Raw genomic sequence first — 21,308 nt, 5'->3', positions numbered from 1 at the left:
ATCCCTTCATGCTTCAACAACCATACGTCCATGCTGATGACGGGTTCTGCTCGATAATGATCCAAAGCAGTGCAAACCAACGCATGTTCATTTTCATCATCTGAGTCAGATGTCACCAGCAGAAGGTTGATTTTATTTTTTGGTGGTTCGTGTTTTGTAGTTTTCGCGTCAGATTGTTGCTCTTTTAAGACCTCTAAAACCATGCTCCGCACCCCATTCTTCTCAGATTTTGGAAGGCACTTCAGTTCTTAAATCTTGGGTCAAGTGCTATAGCTACCTTTAGAAATCTCACATTGGTACCTTCTTTGTGTTTTTTGTCAAATCTACAGTGAAAGTGTTCTTAAAATGAACAACATGCTGGGTCATCATCTGAGACTGCTATAGCATGAAATATATGGAAGAATGCGGGTAAAACACAGAGCCGGAGACATACAATTCTCCCCCAAGGAGTTCAGTCACAAATTTAACTAACACATTATTTTTTTAATGAGCGTCATCAGCATGGAAGCGTGTCTTTTGGAATGGTGGCCAAAACATGAAGGGTCATACGAATGTTTAGCATATCTATATCTGGTACGTAAATACCTTGCAATGCCATCTACAAAAATGCCATGTGAATGTCTGTTCTCACTTTCAGGTGACATTGTAAATAAGAAGAGGGCAGCATTATCTCCTGTAAATGTAAGCAAACTTGTTTCTCATAGTGATTGGCTGCACAAGAAGTAGGACTGAGTGGACTTGTAGGCTCTAAACTTTTACATTGTTTTGTTTTTAAGTGCAGTTATGTAACAAAAAAATCTACATTTGTAAGTTGCAGTTTCACGATAAAGAGATTGCACTACAGTACTTGTATGAGGTGAATTGAAAAATACTATTTTATCATTTTTACAGTGCAAATATTTGTAATAAAAATAATATAAAGTGATCACTGTACACTTTTTGTATTCTGTGTTGTAACTGAAATCAATATGTTTGAAAATGTAGAAAAACATCCAATATTTAATAAATTTCAATTTGTATTCTATTGTATTCTTTTGCAATTAAACTACAATGGATCACAATAATTTTTTTTAATCACAATTGATTTTTTTGAGTTAATTGTGTGAGTTAACTGCAATTAATCGACAGCCCTAGTGTGTGTATATAATTTGCTACTAGTGAGACATTTAGTGTCTCCATTGTGGATGCACATATACCTACATCTATACACAGTATGTGCCTTATGGATAATCTTACTGTAAGTCCCATAACCCTTGCATTTCCTGATTTGTGTATTTAAACTTGCATATTTAAATACAACCTCTTATGTTAATGCCGTGTTTATTATATTGTATGTGGCCACATAACAATAGCATCCCAGCAACTCCCAATTATTTAAAAATAGAAATAATAATAGCAATCTCTCTTCCTTCCCAGCGTGTAGGAGAAATAGCTTGATTAGCTTATTAGTTGTGTCTGTGTTATGTTATTGGCTATGAGTGTGAAGGAAACTGAGAAAGAAGTTGTTGAGGGGGAAAGGAAGTGTCACATTTACTTCTGAAAGAGGTTAGTTCCATGGTTGCTGCGGTTCTCTTTCAGAGAAATTAGTGTCAGGGCCGGCTCCAGGCACCAGCATTCCAAGCAGGTGCTTGGGGTGGCAATCTGCAAGGGGTGGCAGTCCATGTGTTTTTGCCGCCCCAAGCAGCACGCCGAATTGCTGCCCCGGACGGCGGGGGCAGTCTCTGTTCCGTTAGGGCGGCACACCCGTTTCCACGGCGGTGGCAATTCGGCGTCAGCCTCTGTCTTTAGCCGGAAGACAGAAGCCGCCGAATTGCTGCCACAGGCAGCTGAACATAGAAGCTGCCGCCAAATTGCCACCGCCGCGGAAGCGCGCGTGCCGCCGTAACGGCACACGGACTGCCCCCGCTGTCCGCGGCGGCAATTTAGCGTGCTGCTTGGGGCGGCAAAAACACATGGACTGCCACCCCTTGCAGATTGCCACCCCAAGCACCTGCTTGGAATGCTGGTGCCTGGAGCCGGCCCTGACACTAATTTCTCTGAAAGAGAACCGCAGCAACCATGGAACTAACCTCTTTCAGAAGTAAATGTGACACTTCCTTTCCCCCTCAACAACTTCTTTCTCAGTTTCCTTCACACTCATAGCCAATAACATAACACAGACACAACTAATAAGCTAATCAAGCTATTTCTCCTACACGCTGGGAAGGAAGAGAGATTGCTATTATTATTTCTATTTTTAAATAATTGGGAGTTGCTGGGATGCTATTGTTATGTGGCCACATACAAAAATCCTAACTGGCTGCAGATCTGAGCTTGATAAGTCTGGTGGAGGAGATGGTATGATGAGATTGCCTACAATGGCATGTGGCCCATCGCGACTGCCAGTAGCAAAAATCCCCAACATGTGGAGACGGGACACTATATGGGAAGGGCTCTGAGTTACTACAGAGCATTCTTTCCCAGATATCTGCCTGGTGCATCTTGCCCATATGCTCAGGGCCTAACTGATCACCATATTTGGGGTCGGGAAGGAATTTCCCCTCAGGTCAGATTGGCAGAGACCCTGGGGGTTTTTTTGCCTTCCTCGTAGCATGGGGCATGGGTCATTTTCAGGTTTAAACTAGTGTAAATGGTGAATTCTCTGTAACTTGAAGTCTTTAAATCATGAGTTGAGGACTTCAGTAACTCAGATAGAGATTAGGGGTCTATTACAGGAGTGGGTGGGTGAGGTTCTGTGGCCTGCAATGTGCAGGAGGTCAGACTAGATCAGTGGTTCCCAAACTGGGGTTCGTGAACCCCTGGGGGTTCACGAAATGTTACAGGGGGTTCTCGGGGAAAAATTCCCTAATGGCGGACAGACTTGTCCCTAGGGACCCCAGGCAGCATGGGGCCAACAGCCCGGAGCCCCTAGACTTCCAAGAGCTAAGCAGATCAAAGCAAGCAGATCTATCACACTGGGGAGACTTCACCTCCTTTTCCATTTCTTATAAGGAGTCTTGAAGGTTGATATTTTTTGCTGTTTTTAAAATTAAATAGACAGCTAGTATTGTTTTTAAAATTATTATGAAGAACAAGTTTAAGCTTTGTTGTAACATGCGTTGTTTGCCTGGACTGCTCAAGACCTGAATTCTTGTGTAGGAGGAACTCTTTGAGTTGGCTTCTTAAATACCTTCATGTTGTTTCACATCCCATACTCCTTGATGAAACATAGGAGCCTTGTCTTATAACAGGCTTATTCAAAGTGATACAAGCTACGAAAGTGAGACCTTGGAAGAGTGTTGCCGTTTTCATAATGCAATAAAAATACTGTAATGATAAATAATAATTAATAATACATAGTGTGTAATAAGCATGTCACAAAAACAAATTTTATATTTCCAAGATTTGCCTTTTATAATTTATACTCAGGTAAAGGAGAAAATCCCTGGAAATATTCATTTTTAAGAGGGGGTTCACAAGACTTGACATTTTTGTGAAAGGGGTTCACAGGTTGTTAAAGTTTGGGAACCACTGGACTAGATGATCACAATGGTCCCTTCTGACCTTAAAGCCTATGAATATACTGTAGTTTGTTGACCCCTTTCCATGTCGATCAGCCAGATGAGGTCAGAGTCAGTTTTAGCTGGAACCATATTTAAACATAGTTCCTTAACACTGGTAAAAGCCTGGAGAAGACAGGGAGCCAGAGAAATGTAGGAAGAAGGAAGCTCCTTTTCCACATCCCCCCACGCCCCCAGACCCCAGATCAGTATTTTTTAACCTGGCCAGTTCACAGCTGGCCTTCATGATCAAAATTATAATTCCAATCTGCTTTATGTTGTTTAAGATCCCTCCAAATCATGTCCAGAATGACAATTTCGTCCTCCAGTCAAACTGGTCGTGGTTGGTCCAAATTAACAGTGTATCCTGTTCTTAGCCATGCCTTTTTAGTCTATTCAAGCTGTGTCAAGTGACTTCTATTAACTCTAGGTGATTTGGACATCTTAATGTGATACCTGGGCTTGACTCCATCACGGATGTATTTATTTAATCTCATAAATTCTGGCAGTCAGCAGAGACTCTGTGAGACTTACTTCTAGCAAGCCAAAAGCCAGTGCCAGCAGAATGCCTTCCTGATGCAGGAATAAATCTCTCAGGTTTTGTATGTAGTGAATGGTGCCTTCAAGTTTGTCTTCAATGGACAGCCCCCTACTTTAGGTGATTAAGTATCCAGAATGTTTCCAGTATAATTTGCTGGACTATTCAGCTAAGGCCTATTTCTGCTAGGCAACTTATCTTTCGCTAGTTCCATGGTAACAAACAAAGAGTATTTTCACTGGATCTTGACCAGTACTGTTACATTATTGCACAAATACTATACACATTTTACTGTATTTGTTTCTAGCTAAGCTTTCCTAAATACCAATCTTCATTAGGTCTGTCTCTTAAACTGCCAGTAAGTAGTCTTGCTTGATGCAATCCCCTGAGCAGCACACATGTAGAGATCAAATGCAATACCAATATCTATTACGGCTTATACAAGACTGAAATGCTAAACTTTTTTGAAGATTTTGGGCTAGATCCTCAGCTGGTGTAAAACACTCAAGTGCTGGCCCATCTTCTCTGGCTTCAAGAAAGCTAGTTCAATATAGAACTCCTTAAAGGTAAAATAAAAACAACTTCCTCAGCATCTACTTGTTCTGGAATTTTTTTTAAGTGCTCTTGAAAGCAAGTGAAGAATTTGTAGCTCTATTGCAGGGGCAGGCAACCTATGGCATGCGTGCTAAAGGCGGTACATGAGCTGTTTTTCAGTGGCACTCACACTGCCCGGGTCCTGGCCACCGGTCCGGGGGGCTCTGCATTTTAATTTAATTTTAAATGAAGCTTCTTAAACATTTTAAAAACCTTATTTACTTTACATACAACAATAGTTTAGTTATATATTATAGACTTATAGAAAGAGACCTTCTAGAAATGTTAAAATGTATTACTGGCACACAAAACCTTAAATCAGAGTGAATAAATGAAGACTCGGCACACCACTTCTGAAAGGTTGCAGACTCCTGCTCTATTGACTTCTTTCAGGCTAAGGGGTAAACTCCCATTTGATGGGAGTTTGGCCTAGCCCTGTGCAAGGAGTATCAGGGTCCTTATTTAATAAGGGTGTAAAGAGAAGGTTGCAGTGGTTAAATATAATTTTGGCGGGGGGGTAGTTATAGGCAAAAGCTCTTAGAACTCCTCCGCAATGTCACTGCTTGGAGCACTCTATGTCCTCATTGGCACAGTTACAGGAACAGTGCTACCTCGCTATCAGTGGCTCAGGTCTGCCATAATTACCTCATTACCTTTTAGAACAGCTGCAGCATGTGAGCCACTTCTCCGAGGATTCAACGCCTGGTAGCAGAGGGTCACACTCAATCCTTAACGAGGCAAGTGCTCTCTGCCAAATTCATTCTCTCTCGCTCAATCGCTTTTTTGAAGTGGAACATTTTATATATAGTGTACTGATTAGATTCAGTCAGATCAAAAAGGACAATAGTCTTCTCCAGCTGAGCCAGGGAAAAGAAAATGGGTGATTAATACAAGAGAACAATACCCATGAAGAATCTTCCTCCTGGGTCTCTAAATTCAAATGTTTTAATTAAGAATCCCTATAGATTAAGAATAGTTTATTTCTTCTAAATAAATCCCAGCCCTACAACTGGAAATTAAGTAGATTTTCTTGTGTAGCCAACCAAAAGAGTTCCCCAGAGCTCTGCAAAGTATCTGGGAAAGATTTACTGGACTATATAGTCTCCCGCGTGTGTGCAAAAGTGTAGAATGGAAAAGAAAGAAGAAAAAAACCCAACCCATGTTTCTGGCACAATGTAGGCTGTCTCTTTCCAAGTGGTAAAAACAATTGCACAGGATTAGAAAACAATATTTTTTATTTACTAGGTTTCCAGCTGCCAGCGCCAAGGGGCTGCACATACTATTAATTGCAATCCATTCTTATCTATCATTAGGATAGCTTCATTTTTCTGCCTAGAAGCATTTTAACTGCAACTTACCCACCCACAACATCCATTAAACAGTAACATTGAGTAGTTGGGCGATAGCACTGAAATTGCTTCGGTAAATGCAGACATGGGGATGGAGGCTGAAGAGACTTAACGCAATATACATCAACTATAAGCTATTCCTCTTCTGACCAACAGGGGGCTTGGAACATTTGCCAGATCACCTGCGAACTGGAGAGCTAAACTCAGCAGCAAGAGGTAGATGGGTGTGTGTTTTGTCTGGTGGTGATTAGAGCACTCACTTGGGAGGTGGGAGACTTGGGAATCCAGTCCCCATACTCCAACTCCTTTTGTGCATTCAGACCTGAGTCTGTACCAGTCTACCCTCTCCCAAAGACTCCTGGCTGTCTTAAAGGGAGGAAAAGACTGATTGGCTACTCTACTCCTCCTTTCTCCAGTCTCTCGTCTTTGGGGGTGGGAGCAGTCTTCTCCTCCACGAGTAACTGCAGCTTCTGCCTCTGTTCATAGCTTTCTCCAGGCAACAGCACCCACAATGTGAAACTGAGAAGATCCTTGCTGGTTTCCCTGCAGCAGGCAGGGCTCAAAATAGCAGCTGTGAAACTGACCAGAATCTTGTCAATTGCTTTTAAAACTTGATATTTCTAAAATAAAAACTTAATGCTGCAGAAGTGTATTTTTATCCTTCCTCATAGCCCACAGCACGAGCAGTTCTCCAGGAAAAGCATAACACCCCCGGCTATGTTGTTTCACCTAATCAAAAACTAGCCTTAGGCAACCCAGAAGCTGCAGGTGAAAACACTTTGACCCAGGCAAGAATGTCCCAGCGCACCAGTAACGTGGGATCGGAGCTACAGCTGAGCGCGAAAGCAGCTGCAGCCGCTTCCCTTTCTCCTTCCGTGTTCTGAGAAGAGACATTGCATTGGGTGTGTTTGGGTAAGGGACCAAGGGAGCGTGCATTGGAAAATGGTAGGATTGGAACCTTCCCAGTTACAGGTAGGTGGGAAAGTGATGCGGGCATGTTGAGGAGGCTCACAGGGTGGTGCAAGGGATAAGGATTAAATAAAGGCAACTCCCCTCCCTAAAGTCAGTGGGCGCGGGGGGAGAGCATCTTTGGAAATCAAGCCACATATTAAAGTGTTTGAATGTGGAATTAGAAGCTGAATTGTAAGCACCTATTTTTAAAAGTCCTTGGCCTATGAGTCATTTACCTGTCCTAGGATGAGCACTGCGTGGTAACCTTGGTATAATAAAAACCTCCCTCTTTGTCACCTGGATATTTGTAGGTTATTCTATAGCAGTGTGTCTCAACTCTAGGGTATGCAGAGGTCTTCCAGGAGGTACATCAACTCTTCTAGATATTTGCCTGGTTTTACAACAGCTACATAAAAAGCACTAGCAAAGTCAGTACAAACTAAAATTTCACACAGACAATGACTTGTTTATGCAGCTCTATATACTATACACTGTAATGTAAGTACAATATTTATATTCCAATTGATTTTTTTATAATTACATGATAAAAATGAGAAAGTCAGCAATTTTTCAGTAACAGTGTGCTGTATATTGTGTATCTTGTATTTTTATGTCTGCTTTTGTAAGCAAGTCATTTTTTAGTGAGGAGAAACTTGTGGTATGCAAGATAAATCAGACTCCTGAAAGGGGTACAGTAGTCTGTAAAGATTGAGAGCCACTGTTCTATAGCAGCACCCTTCAGAACTGTATGGAAGTGCTGCACATTGTTATCTGTATGTGTATAGAGTTTAACAAACTCAGATAATGAGCTGTTTAAGCCACATACTATAGCAGGGGTCGGCAACGTTCGGCACGCGGCTCGCCAGAGTAAGCGCCCTGGCGGGCCGGGCCAGTTTATTTACCTGCTGACGCGGCAGGTTCGGCCGATCGCGGCCCCCACTGGCCGCGGTTCACCGTCCCGGGCCAGTGGGGGCGGTGGGAAGCGGCACGGGCGAGCGATGTGCTGGTAAATAAAACTGGCCCAGCCTGCCAGGGTGCTTACCCTGGCAAGCCGCGTGCCAAACGTTGCCGACCCCTGGGCTACAGTATGGTCCAGCTGGTTTCAGGTACTGAGAGTGGGGAGGGGAGCAGAGCCTTGGTCTACACCAGTGGTCTCCAAACTTTTTTGATCGCGCACCCCATCAGTAAAAAAATTTTGAGCATGCACCCCCTGCCGCGCCCGCTCTACCATTTTTGCCAAAGCGAAAAAAAAAAAAGCTGCTCTGACAAAGAAAAAACAAAAATGCTCCTCCTGCCGCGCACCCCCAAGGATCCTCTTGCGCACCCCCTGGGGTGCATGCACCCCACTTTGGAGACCACTGGTCTACACTACAAACTTATGTTGGTATGACTATGTTGCTCAGGGGTGTGGAAAATCCATGTACCTGGGCAACGCAGTTATACTGACAGAACTCCCCATGTAGGAGTTGTCAAGGTAACTGTTAGGTAGCATATGAGAATAAGATGCCAAACTTTTCCATGCTACTGAGAACTTCAGTCTCTTAGCCTGCAAGGGAGAAGTATCAGTGGATTCTCAGTGCCTTGCAACAGTGTTTATAGTCAGGTGGCTAATGCAATTATCCCACTTTAAACCTTAAATAGTTCCCCATGCCTTTCTAGCTTCCCTAAAAGCAGGAGAGAGAATAATTACTGATGGCAACAAGTGATTCAGGAAGCACCTCTGCTGCATGGAACTGTTCACAATCCGTTTGTGATAACTTGTACACTTTGCTCCCTTACTAAAATACACAAGTGTCATACATCACGGCAGCAAGGGGTTGAGTCACAGGTCTGAGATGCTGCAACATGTAACTCCTAGACACCCTGCCAGCTAGTGGAATTCACAACACCTAAGAGAGCTAGCAGTGAAGTGCAGCAGGGCTTAGGATCCAGATCCACAAAGGAACATAGGTGCCTAAAGCTTTGGTTTAGGCATTCAAGTCCCAGTGTTAGGCATGACTGTGAACCACAACACCCCCGTTTAACTACTGCCTAAAGTACCTACATTTTCACTGCAAAAAGTGCCCATGGCATGTGTGTTTCTGCCTCACTCTGGGTTTCTGGATGCCTGTCTTCAGCCTACACTCTGATGTGATCCTCAAACCAGGGGAAAACAGACATTCCCCTGCCTGAGCTCAGAGTATGTCTGCTGGCTCTGGCCCCATTCAAAACCTGGCTGGAGGAGAAAGTGCCCCTCTTGCAACTCTCATGGCAGGTGTCTGCACACTCACCTGATATTTACCAGGGGCTCCCCTAATTCTCCTCTGCCTGATGTGGAGAAAGGATTTGAACTTGGGTCTCATGCTGCAGAAGAGTGCTCTAACCGCTGAGCTATGGGATCCCTCAGTCTCGCCTGTGGAAGCTGTTCCAAAGTATTTTTCCACAGTGGAACAGCTTTCACAGGAGAGACTGAGGGACCCCACATCAGTGGCAAGAGCTCTCTCCTTAGGCTTTGATAGAGGGGGGAGAGACTTGTTCAGGCAGAGAGGGGGATTGAACCTGGATCTCCCATGTGCCGGGGTGTACTGTAACCACTGGGCTACAACTTAAGGTGGGCAACACCAGCAGCACCACCACCTCTTCCTCTGAACAGATTCTGAATGGGACCTGATCCAGTAGGTGGCCTTTGAGCACACCTACCAGATCATCCACCTATGTCACCTGCAGTGCCTGAACACCAATCTTACCCTGCTTCGGGGATCACAAAAGAAGAGAGAGGTACAACAGCTACGTATTACCCAAGGCCAGCTCCAGGCACCAGCCCAGCAAGCAGGTGCTTGGGATGGCACGTCGGGCTGTTCGGCGGCGGGTCCCTCTGGGAGGGAAGCACCTGCCGCTGAATTCCCGCCGGAGTGCTGCTGATTGCAATTGCGATCACGGCTGCAAAAGCCCTGGAGCCGGTCCTGGTATTACCTTGTCATTATCATGTGATTCATTCTCCACTCATTCTCTTCAGGCAGGCCCAGGGAAAGCAATTTTGTCTTTAGCCTTCGCAAACCACATATTGGTATTGTGGGAAAAGAAGAGCTGTATAGCAGGTATGCTTTGTTGCAGATTTCAGGACTGCTAACTGATTGCATACAGCCCATTACATTGATTTAAATGGGACACCACTAGAGTGCAACTGGCACAACGTGATCAGTGGAGGAGCAGTAGTAATGAGAACAACCTTCCAGAGAATCATGCCTGTGTCGTGGGCGTTGACTTTGTGTACATCAATCTGCACACGTTTATACAAGCTATTCGGGGGAGGTGGGGTTTGTAATGACACAATCACACTAAAATGGAACTCCTCCGGGAACATATTTATTTACATTAAAACACTATCATACAAAGTGGAAAAATGACACGTTAGAGGGGAAGGGATGCTAAGGGCCATGTCCCCTCCCCATACTACCATTTTGTTCCTCTATATCAGGAGTCAGCAACCTTTCAGAAGTGGTGTGCCGAGTCTTCATTTATTCATTCTAATTTAAGGTTCTGCGTGCCAGTAATACATTTTAACATTTTTAGAAGGTCTCTTTCTATAAGTCTATAATATATAACTAAACTATTGTTGTATGTAAAGTAAATAAGGTTTTTAAAATGTTTAAGAAGCTTCATTTAAAATTAAATTAAAATGCAGAGCCCCCCGGACCGGTGGCCAGGACCCAGGCAGTGTGAGTGCCACTGAAAATCAGCTCACGTGCCACCTTCGGCACACATACCATAGGTTGCCTACCCCTTCTCTATATGCAAACTGTGGATGTTCTGGTCCATATCCGCTTGCAGGAAAACACCCCTGCCCTCCGGCTCTATGAATGTTTGATGTTTACTGTTTAAGTTGCTTTCAACATACCTGTTTCTTCCTCCAAAGAAAACTCTTGTCCAAAGGTTTTTTTCTTAATTTATTTATGTAACACAGTGTAGAAAGCTATCAATTCATAAGCAATGATTCTGTACAATCATCCTGCAGAGACATTTGTAGGATCCCCATTAATTTTCAACCAGCAGGCACTTTTTCCCTATGAAAGTGCTCACAATTAATAGGGATTCTTTTTCATTTTTAATTTTTATTAAAAGATCAAAAAGGTACATGGAAAAGAAAAGAAGTTTACCTTCCAATGCCTAAGGTGTGCACATAAAACAGGCACAAAGAAACGAATGTGTATTCCCATGATTTCTACATCACTAATACAGCAGAAGCAACCATCTGTACAATAAAATGCAACTGCAGAAGAAAATAACTCATCTGGAATACTTTAAAAAAAGTAGTTTTACTTTAAAATGCCTAGTGATCAGAAAAAAAAATTCAGCAAAGAGAAGCAGCTAAGACACAGGAAGCATCCCCCATCAATTCTTTAAAGCATATTTCAAGTAGGATTTAATTTTTGCCACAAATCACAAGAATAATATACAGTTGGCTAAGGGGCCACATGATAAATAATTGGGAAAGAGAATCTATCCATGCACTAGTTAAATACAGCTAAACTCTTTACAGTACACAAAAAACATTCATTAATAATGTAGTGTAAAGACGGAAATGTAAAGAGAGAAAATACATTACTGATTTTTATTATTTCAAGTTCAGGCATCTACTTGTGTTACAGCACAGCTGTCAAAAGGCGATAATGAGTAAATAATAAAACAGAGTGTTTTTGTTTCTTTCCACGTTATTCTATAACCGAACACCGATGGGCAGTGAAGCAATCATTTTGCTGTCCAACTCATGAGGCTGTTGTGGTGTTCTAGTTCTGCATCTGTTCAAAGAACTTGTAGGTTGGATTTTCATAGCCATTTTGTTGCATCTTGGAAAGGTGGCGTTCCTCTGGTGTCACTGCAGCATCCACCTAGAGTGGGGAGAAAACGGGCCGTGGTCAGGTTTCCTCTGATCCACACAATGGCTCAAGTTTACTTATTCCTCCCACTCCTCCCTTTTATATTCTGAGCTCTTATCAGTGCATTTAAACACATATTTGAAAGCTCCAACCCCATAAGAAAGAAAAGCAAGCAAAGGGCTCACTCCTCAACCCTACCCTCACAGGAAAAGCCTAAGTAGGGAGGTAAGTCTTGGAGCTTGCCCAGATCAACAGACTCTGGCCCTGATGGACCAAATTCTAGCTGGGATGGTTCTCCAGTTAACGGTGCACCACAAACCTAAGGTCTATTAACTCTCGTCTCACCTAAACTCAACAACCAGCTTAAAGAAAGAGTCTGACTCTCCTCTCAAAGATGTCCAAGACCCAAACCATGAAGGGCTTTATGGATCAACACCTGGAGTAGCACCTGGGAATTATTAACTAGAAGCCATCACAGAACTTCTCTAAAGAGTAACTTGCAGGCAGGTAAGCTCAGCCCTGCTCCTACTGACTTGGCCTGAAGGAACCTCCCTCTTGATCTAGACAGCAATGGCTTGCCTCTCTGCTGCTGTAACCTGCAGGACAAGAACTAGTCACCAGAAGTGGTTACGTTTGCTCGAGGATGTGGCAACCAGCTGAGCGAGACACCAGCTTCTTTCTGCAGTGTGCTTACCACTACTGCTGGTCCCTGCTCCAAAGAATTTGCAACCTGACAGACAAAAATGGGGTAAGGAGAGAGAGTTTGCATCCTGTTTCCCTACCTCCTTCATCTACTGGCTGTCTTCCAGGTCACAAATGCTTAGGTCTCTCTTCCTGTGCTTGCAGAGAGCCTGGCGCAGAGGGTATGTAACTAGAATCTCAATAATACAAATCACCTTGGCAGAACAGTAGGAGGTGGCTTGTGCTGGACCCTATTAGACATTGTCTAAAGTTGCCAATTGGGACCTTTCAAATTGACTAATAAAAATCTAAAGATACTGATGAGGGCCCACAATCAACAATCCCATACCATTTAATGGGGAACACATCCTCTTATTCCAGGGTTGAATTTGGTCCTCAATATCAGCGCTTTGTTTCTGACCCAGTTAAATATTTTCTATTTAACTAAAACTGACTGTTGATTTCTTAGCAGATAGGAACAACAACTCCTCAGTGGTTGAAACTTCATTTCTGAGTACCCGCTGCTCCATATACATGTTTCCTTCACTGAACATTTTAGCAATGTAAAACTATACCACATTAGAGGTGGTGAGACCAGTCTCTAAATGTTAAAACACCTAATTATCTCCACTGTGTGAACTGCATAACTGTTGTGTATTCAAAACCTACCATCTCCTGGCCAGCTTCCTAATTACCTATTAAAACAGAGCTATTCTATTTGCTATACTTTACTTCTAGTGTTTGCTATCTCCCTTTAAAAAAAATAAAAAAACAATTCTACCTTGTCAGAAGACTTAAAAGCAGGAAGGGCACAGAGGATTCTAAACTACTCTAAAATATTAGCTATGAAAATTTGAATGTGAATTTCTGTAAGTAATGACCTTTAACAAAAATAACCTTTTATTTTTAGCATAAAATAACCTTTTGGATAATGGAAAATGTATTCTCTCAAGAAATCTTACATAGCAGGCTAGTTTAGTCTAACCTTTTGATGAATAAGTAAAGGAGAAGTGCTTATAGAATTGTAGGACTGGAAGAGACTTTGAGAGGTCATCTGGTCCAGTCCCTTGCACTCATGACAGGACTAAGTATTATACCATCCCTGACAGGTGTTTGTCTAACCCGCTCTTAAAAATCTCCAATGATGGAGATTCTACAACCTCCTCAGGCAATTTATTCCAGTGCTTAACCACTCTGACAGTTAGGAAGTTTTTCCTAATGTCCAACCTAAACTGCCTTTGGTGCAATTTAAGCCTGTTGCTTCTTGTCCTATCCTCAGAGGTTAAAGAGAACAATTTTTCTCCTCCTCCTTGCAACAATCTTTTATGTACTTAAAAATTATTCCCCTCCCCCCGGGTCTTCTCTTCTCCAGACTAAACAAACCTGATGCCTGATTTTCTTGAAATATGATCTACAATGCTGGAAATATTTTAGCGTGGGAAGGACAAGACTGTCCCCCTTTAAAAGTTATGTTGCTTGAAGCTCCAGAGGAAAATAAGGGATATGTTGTTCCACGCTCAAGGCAAGTGCAAGCTAATCTACTTATTTCTGTGGCCATGTCTGCTTGGGTTGTGATTTAGATTAGCCCCTCGCATCTCACAGTATCTTCTCATCAGAACCATTTCCTGCCTCATGTTACCCACTGACTAAAAAAGAAAGGAGTGTCACATGTAAAAATACATCAGGTGACTTGCTGCATCAAAATCAGTCCTATTTTAGCATCCATTCTAAAATCTTCTCTCCCCACCTTTGTTCCAATTTCAACTGACTGTAAATCACCTTTAAAGAAATCTCTGTATGTGTGAGAATAATCCTTTCCCTTCTCTATCAAGCAAGATCACCAACTTTAAGGGTCGGACCCTGCTGACACAGGCAGGTCGTTCCATAATTGGCTACTGCAGGGTTTCTTGCCCTCTCCCTTGGCCATGATTGGAAACAGGATATTAGATGGGATGGATCACTGGTCTGATATGACTTGGCACTTCCTATGGTTCCTATTCTGGAATGTAACTGGACCCTTCTCTTGTTAAAATACTGTCATTAAAGGGTGCTAGGCTTTTTAAAGCTGAGCCTGCAATGAGCAATTTTGTTAGATGTAAAAATGTACACAAACTGTCCTGGAACAAAACTGAGAAGTGTTTCTCTTTAGTCAAGCTGACAAAGCACATGGCTTTGTACAAACCAGCTGCTGGCTAGAGAGGAGGCTCGCTCTTTGGGTTGTTCTTTTACATTTCCCTAGCTTTTGGGAGTAGGAACAAACCTTTCATTTTCAAAAGAAAAAACCATTTGTATAGTGCCAGAATATTACTGTTTCTTGCAGCTGGTTCAAGCAGCGGATGAGTGCTCGGCTTAGCTGTCAACAATCATTCCAATTTATCAAGGGCAGGGAAGTCCTTGGGAACGTCACATCCTGTCTCCTCTGCCCTCAAAGCCCCAAGAGACTTCTGGTACAATGACTTGCTCAGCAGCTAGCGTACAATCTTGCCCTTGCATTTTAATGACACTCTCCGGGCCTGCCAGTGTTCTTTCCTACCTCTCCTAGAGAGTCTTCATTACTATTTCCCACAGGGATAGCAGTCCTGGCATTAATGGGGCTTGGTGAGAGAGAGTGACAGTGCTGCAGGCTCTGCCCACAAAAGATTCTCAGCAATTATCTCCAGGCTAGTTGGCTGGCTCCTGCTGTTTAAATACCCTCTCTTCACAGGTTACCACTTGCCCTATCCATGGCTATATTGTATCTAAAACAATGCAGTGATTTAATACCTGGCCAGGACTATATGTCACCATCGGGCTTCTGTACAACATTTTTAATTATAATGATGAAATATTCATATTTTAGTACTGCCCAGGAGAGCCAATCAGGCCATCTTTTTGTTCTGTGCTTATACAGCGCTTAGCGGCGGTCCTAGGCCATGACTGGAGCCCTACACAGTCATATAATACAAGTAATGAATAATAGGTGTTGTGGTGGGTGTTCTACAAACACGTAAGAGGACATTGTCTCTGCCCAGAAGAACTTACAAATTTAACAGTATTAAATTACGTGAAAGTTATGACAATGTGATGATTAAAACATTATTGGGTGCCAACTGCGGTTTGCTAACATGGTCCAGTGTCTGGGACATTACGGAAAAAGGAAAGCAAATATGGGAAATAACTATAAGCATCCCAATAAGCTCCTCCGGCTTGTACTGGAAATGATTGAGAAGAGAATGCAAGTGCATATGAAAAAGCACCCAGCTTTCTTCCTGAATGAACTACTGTACTGTAATGTCAAAGAAGGTTCAAGTTTTACACACACACGAAAGCCAGAATCATCTACGATACAGAGATGACTGTGGCTAGTCCAGATCATGCCATGCAAGCCACAGGAGTGTTCACAACCAAAAACACTGTAATAGGAAACTCCCAAATGACAAGAGATTAAAGGTCAGATGCAGAAAGTGTTGGGCTCTTGGGGTGAGAGACTAGGGATCTCTACATGTTACAGCATAGACCCCATGTCCGACAGGACAAATGTGCTAAATGGCGAGGAGTCCGGTGGCACCTTAAATCTGAAGAAGTGAGGTTTTTTACCCACGAAAGCTTATGCCCAAATAAATCTGTTAGTCTTTAAGGTGCCACCAGACTCCTTGTTGTTTTTGTGGATACAGACTAACACGGCTACCCCCTGATATTTTGTGCTAAATGATACTTGCCACTAGACTGGCCATGGGCAAAGAGAATCTGGGCTACAGGACTGTTCCATGGCTGTGCTGTACTCTTCTTATTGAAGCTTTAGACCAGGGGTCGGCAACGTTTGGCACGCGGCTCGTCAGGGTAAGCACCCTGGTGGGCCAGGCCAGTTTATTTACCTGCTGACGCGGCAGGTTCGGCTGATCGCGGCCCCCACTTGCCGCGGTTCGCCGTCCCTCGCCCGCGCCGCTTCTCGCCGCCCCCATTGGCCCGGGACGGCGAACCGCGGCCAGTGGGGGCCGCGATCGGCCGAACCTGCCGCGTCAGCAGGTAAATAAACTGGCCCGGCCCGCCAGGGTTCTTACCCTGGTGAGCCGCGTGCCAAACGTTGCCGACCCCTGCTTTAGACAATACTGTACTGAACTCCATATGTTGTTTTAGCTTTGAGCTCCCCGTGTGATTCCTTTGTTCAGAATCCGAGGGGAGGAGAAGCACACAGTACAATCTGCCCGAGATGTGAGACAGGATGAGGAGATTACTCTCCATTCTTCTTTTTATTTATTTAATCAGATGCAGAAACAGATGAGACTAAAGAATGGACAAGAAACTGAAGAGATAAGCAGGAGCATCATAAACAATTGTATTGTAAGGGCAACAGCAATAGGTGTGTCTACGAAAACATGGCAAAGTTGAATAGAATATTCCATTTTAAGGCAAAACCTACATTTGATAAGCTAATTTATAACACATTCCCAATCATCACCAAATCATGGAATCTATAGTTAGAAAAGACTTATTAGGACATCTAGTTTCTCCCTTAGTCAGTTTTCACTACTGTAAATTTTCTTGTAATTTCCCCCCGCTTTGTTTTAGAAGTGTCAAATGATAAGAATTCTTCTGCTTCTCTGGGGGTGATTATACCCCAGACTCACTGATCTCATTGCCAACCCCACTTTGCAGCCTCCATTTTCCTTCTTTGTTACTTCCTTTTACCCATTTTATGATGATGATTTTTTTCTCTTCTCGATAGTTACACATTTCAAGTATTTGTAGACTTATGTCTCATTTTAGATATTGTTCTGCCAATCTATACACATTTAACTCTTATGCTTTCCTTGTCAGTAACTCCATCAACCAGAACCATTTTTTTGTTCTTCTCTTAGCAGTTTCCATATTGTCCAATCTGAGTCACTCAGAGATGAACGCAATATTCCAGGTATGGCTATGCTGAAGCTCTAGAGAGCATAACAATTACAGTACCTCTCTTTTCTGACAGAGAATACTTCTTGGTATAAGCCTGGGTATTATTTCTCTACCATTTTTCTCCTTTATTTAAATAGTCTTTTCTTTTGTCTGTACAGCACCTTTTCCTCTCACCAACAGATTTTCTTTGCAGCTAATCCTAATGTGACTTCAGAAGCTGGTTCTCAAGAAGTGTTTATTCTAACTTTAGAGCTGGAGTAGCAGGCAATATTTCCTACAGCCCTCACATATATTGTAAGCAAAGATGTTTAGGGTTTGTGATTTTATTTTAAGGCGATGATGCACATCTGTACCCCATTTTTAACTGTTTACATTTGTAATCATTCATATCAGTTAACAATTTCCCCCTTTCCCCCCCAAAATTGTTTGTAGTTGTCCTCTCAATGAGGACAATTCACATGGAAAATTTTAACTGTCAAAGTTGAGCCAGTTTTAAAAATCGGTTTTAAAAAAATATTGTAACATCTTTCAAATGGCCATAGTATTTCCCCCCCAAACCACATTAGAGAACAAGTATTAAGAATTTTATCCCCAGTAGAGAATTTTCAGAAAGCTAGAAGCATGTTGTAATGGAAACTGTTTTGTAACCTTATACCTATTAACATAAATTTAAATTGTCATAGTAGTTTCTGACACAAGGTAAACAGATGGGATCCAAAATTAGTTTGTCAAAATACATCTAATGTAGACCAGATGCAAAGCTATTTATATTTTAAATGTTATGCCTTTAGTGAACAACTTTGCCAGATAAATTAATCCTTTTTGGACTGGAATATCCTTACTTCAAAGACATTTTGTTAAGAAGAATTTACTGCCTACAGAGTTTTACATTTTTCAAAGTGCTGTAAAAACATTTACTAACTAATCCTCAACATCCCTGGGAAATAGATAAGTATAATCCCAATTTTGCAGGTGAAAAACTAAGGCAGATAGGTTAAGAGATTTGATTAAGGCCACAAACCAAGGATCTTGGAGCCTGTTCCCAAAGAAACCACTAGACAATACTGCCTTAATGTCTGTACTGCTAATTCATTAGGTATTCATGCTAAATTCAAAAGTCCTCTGTAGGAGTGAGCTATTATTATTTACTCACCACCCAATTACACTGTCATTGATACCCAGCTCAGTTGTACATAAGCTGGTACTGTATTTTCAAGAGCTAGGCTAAAATTTCTGATTTGAGTTTTGTTACAGAAAATTCACACAGAGCTAAGATTATCCTCTCCGTTTTTATCCAAACCTACATTTTTTTTTAATTAAAAGCTTAAGAGTTCCTACGGCACAGGACCAATCAGTCACAATGTTCATCTGTTTAATTTTGTGTGGGCTATAAGAATACTAAATAAATACGTCACAAAAATAAAGCAGAGTTCCCAAATTTTTAAATCTCTTCTGAACTGAATAATGTGAGTGTGTGTGTGTGTGTGTTTAGGAAACATCCCTCCTATGTGTCCTTTAGGGCCTGAAGTGTCACTCATATGAATCAAATTGCGGCTGAGACAAATGCACCTAAAGAAATTAACAAAATTTAGTTCAATTTAAAACTGAAAATGTTTAGCTGGTGGTTTCTGGAAAGAAAAGATCTGAATCTCTTGAGGATTGCCTGATATGATGCACGAATGCAAAATGAATAGATATCTACAGTGGGTGTTCTGGGTATCAGTACCAAAGGAAGAGATTTGTTTTGTTTTTTTAAAAGCTCATTATGCTTTTTATTTATAGTGAAGTTCCGTTAAATCACAGCAGGTGGTAGCAGCAGTACTACTTTACATGTATTATGAGCATGTGATGGATTTACTTGACACTTTGGGAGACAAAGCAGTTTTCATTCTGAGAAAAGATCTTGCAAGTTTTATATGTGGTTTTCAAATCTGTAAGTTTCATATTAGCTGTAAATCAAAGGCTGTAGCTGGAAAAATTAATCCTGTTGGTAGAACAAAAAGTAATACAGCATTGGTGTAGGGCAAATCTGCGTAGTACACAGTAAAATCCACAAATGACCCCCTCCACCCCAAATCCTATCTAATTGTTTAGTTAACCTTTTAGAAACCAATTTAAAAAGTACGTACATGTGAATTCCAAATGACAATAGTAATAACTCAGATTTTTCAACCCATACAGTATTCTCTTTGCAGCTACTGTTAAATTCTAAAGGGAAATTAATGTCCATGTTAAAGGTCATAGGTCATGGATAATTCCTGGACAGATTTTTGCAGTTTTAGATTTAATTAGATGGGGCATATCTTGCGGATTGCCATGCTTATATTTACTTGTTCAGATCTTTCAGTTCCATCCTGCTGAATAATAATAATAAACTATTAGTTTAGCAAGACAGGCACACTACTTTCAAACACTGGTTAGTCAAGGAGCTGATTTTCTTAGTTCATTTGTAAACACATGGATTTACATGGTTTTACACAGCACTCTGCTGCCACCTCCATTCACGTAAGCGCAGCTTTGCTCAGTAACCTTTACCCACCTCCACTACACCATGATGGATGGATGTGTACTGTTTTTTCTTCAGCATCACCAAAGTAATGACAATGACTGTTGCTATGACAACACCTCCCACCATTAGTCCAATGATGGCACCTTTGTTTGAACCCACATCTTCAGCAAAGAATACCTAGGAAACAAAAATAAAGCAGATAAGTAATGAAATCCCCTCTGCTATTTAGCTAAGTTGTACAGTCTTCTATGCAATTTACAAAACGTCTAATGTTCCAATCTCTTCAGCAGTGCAGCAACCAGGTCACCGTAGCACTAAACTCTCCCTGTCATAGAAAAGGTACACGGGCAGTGTGGCAAGTTTTAATGGCTACTGCCTGTGGTGTACCAGTTCTGTGGATCCAGGGAGGACTTCTCTCCATGGCTGCCAAGCCATCAGTTTTAAAGGCACTTGAAATATGACTTGTAATTGCTGCTCAGGCTAGTTTAGGGGATGGCTACACAAACGCCAGGGTGATTGGTGAGGACTGCAGGAAAATATTGGGAGAACCTACATTTTTCCCTACCTTTCAGAGGCTAAAACATGAAATGTTTCACGAATTTACATATAGTCAGGATTGGTTTGGGTAAGCATGATGTGCTTGTCTGATATAAAGGCTTATTTCAGACCTACAGGATAACAATGAAGCCTCCTTGTAACCAGCTGAGTTAAGGGGAGAAAGTTCAAGAAAGCAAGGTGATTTGTCTAGCAGCAAAGAGAGAGAGTTTAGCAAATGGGAAAATAAACATTCTATTTTAAGGTGCCTAGTAAGGGAAATCAAGCCTTTCCAAAGTGAGGAGAAAATACACCACTACCTCGATATAACGCGACCCGATATAACACGAATTTGGATATAATGCGGTAAAGCCGCGCTCCAGGGTGGGGGCGCTGCACACTCCGGCGGATCAAAGCAAGTTCGATATAACGCGGTTTCACCTATAACGCGGTAAGATTTTTTGGCTCCCAAGGACAGCGTTATATCGGGGTAGAGGTGTAGTTATTTTAAATTTATTTTTATATAATTAAAATAACTACTGCCTGTCTGTTCCTCAATGATAAACATTCTTGTTTATCATCAGAGTAAGGTCTTGTAGACAAGCCCTACGTATATATGGATTAAATAGAGGAGAAATTATTTGCTCTTTATTGTATCTTCATTTGCCCACCAGGGCAAGTTCTTAATGTCACTATGACACTTTCTTCATCTTAAAGAGCATAATATTTAGCTGATTTCCTGCTTCTTCCTCCTTTTTAAATACTTGTCTAAGAATCAAAGAGCTGTATCACATTTTTTAAAGAAAACAGTCTTCCATGTAAAGGTATTGAAACATGCAAATTAAATATGCTGTTCCATTGTTGCCAGCAAGAGATGTT

At 41.9% G+C, this 21,308-nt stretch overlaps 1 protein-coding gene across 4 annotated transcripts in view; it reads right to left on the bottom strand.

Moving 5' to 3' along the window:
- Positions 1 to 10,879: 10,879 nt before the first annotated feature.
- The window catches only part of LOC112112234 (amyloid-beta A4 protein), a 313,996-nt gene continuing 303,567 nt past the window's right edge, over positions 10,880 to 21,308 (bottom strand). For all 4 annotated transcript variants that reach the window (XM_024208071.3, XM_024208073.3, XM_024208074.3 and 1 more), the window contains 2 exons: positions 19,926 to 20,072; positions 10,880 to 11,839 (listed from right to left, as the gene is read on the bottom strand). In XM_024208071.3, the coding sequence (XP_024063839.1) occupies positions 11,738 to 11,839; positions 19,926 to 20,072 (249 nt within the window). In that variant the 3' untranslated portion in view covers positions 10,880 to 11,737. The remainder of the gene's footprint in view (positions 11,840 to 19,925; positions 20,073 to 21,308) is intronic.

The sequence above is a fragment of the Terrapene carolina genome, unplaced genomic scaffold, assembly GCF_002925995.2.
Source record: "Terrapene carolina triunguis isolate 2854851 unplaced genomic scaffold, T_m_triunguis-2.0 Scaffold32, whole genome shotgun sequence".
NCBI lineage: Eukaryota > Metazoa > Chordata > Testudines > Emydidae > Terrapene > Terrapene triunguis.
This window is presented reverse-complemented; position numbering and strand designations above follow the sequence as displayed.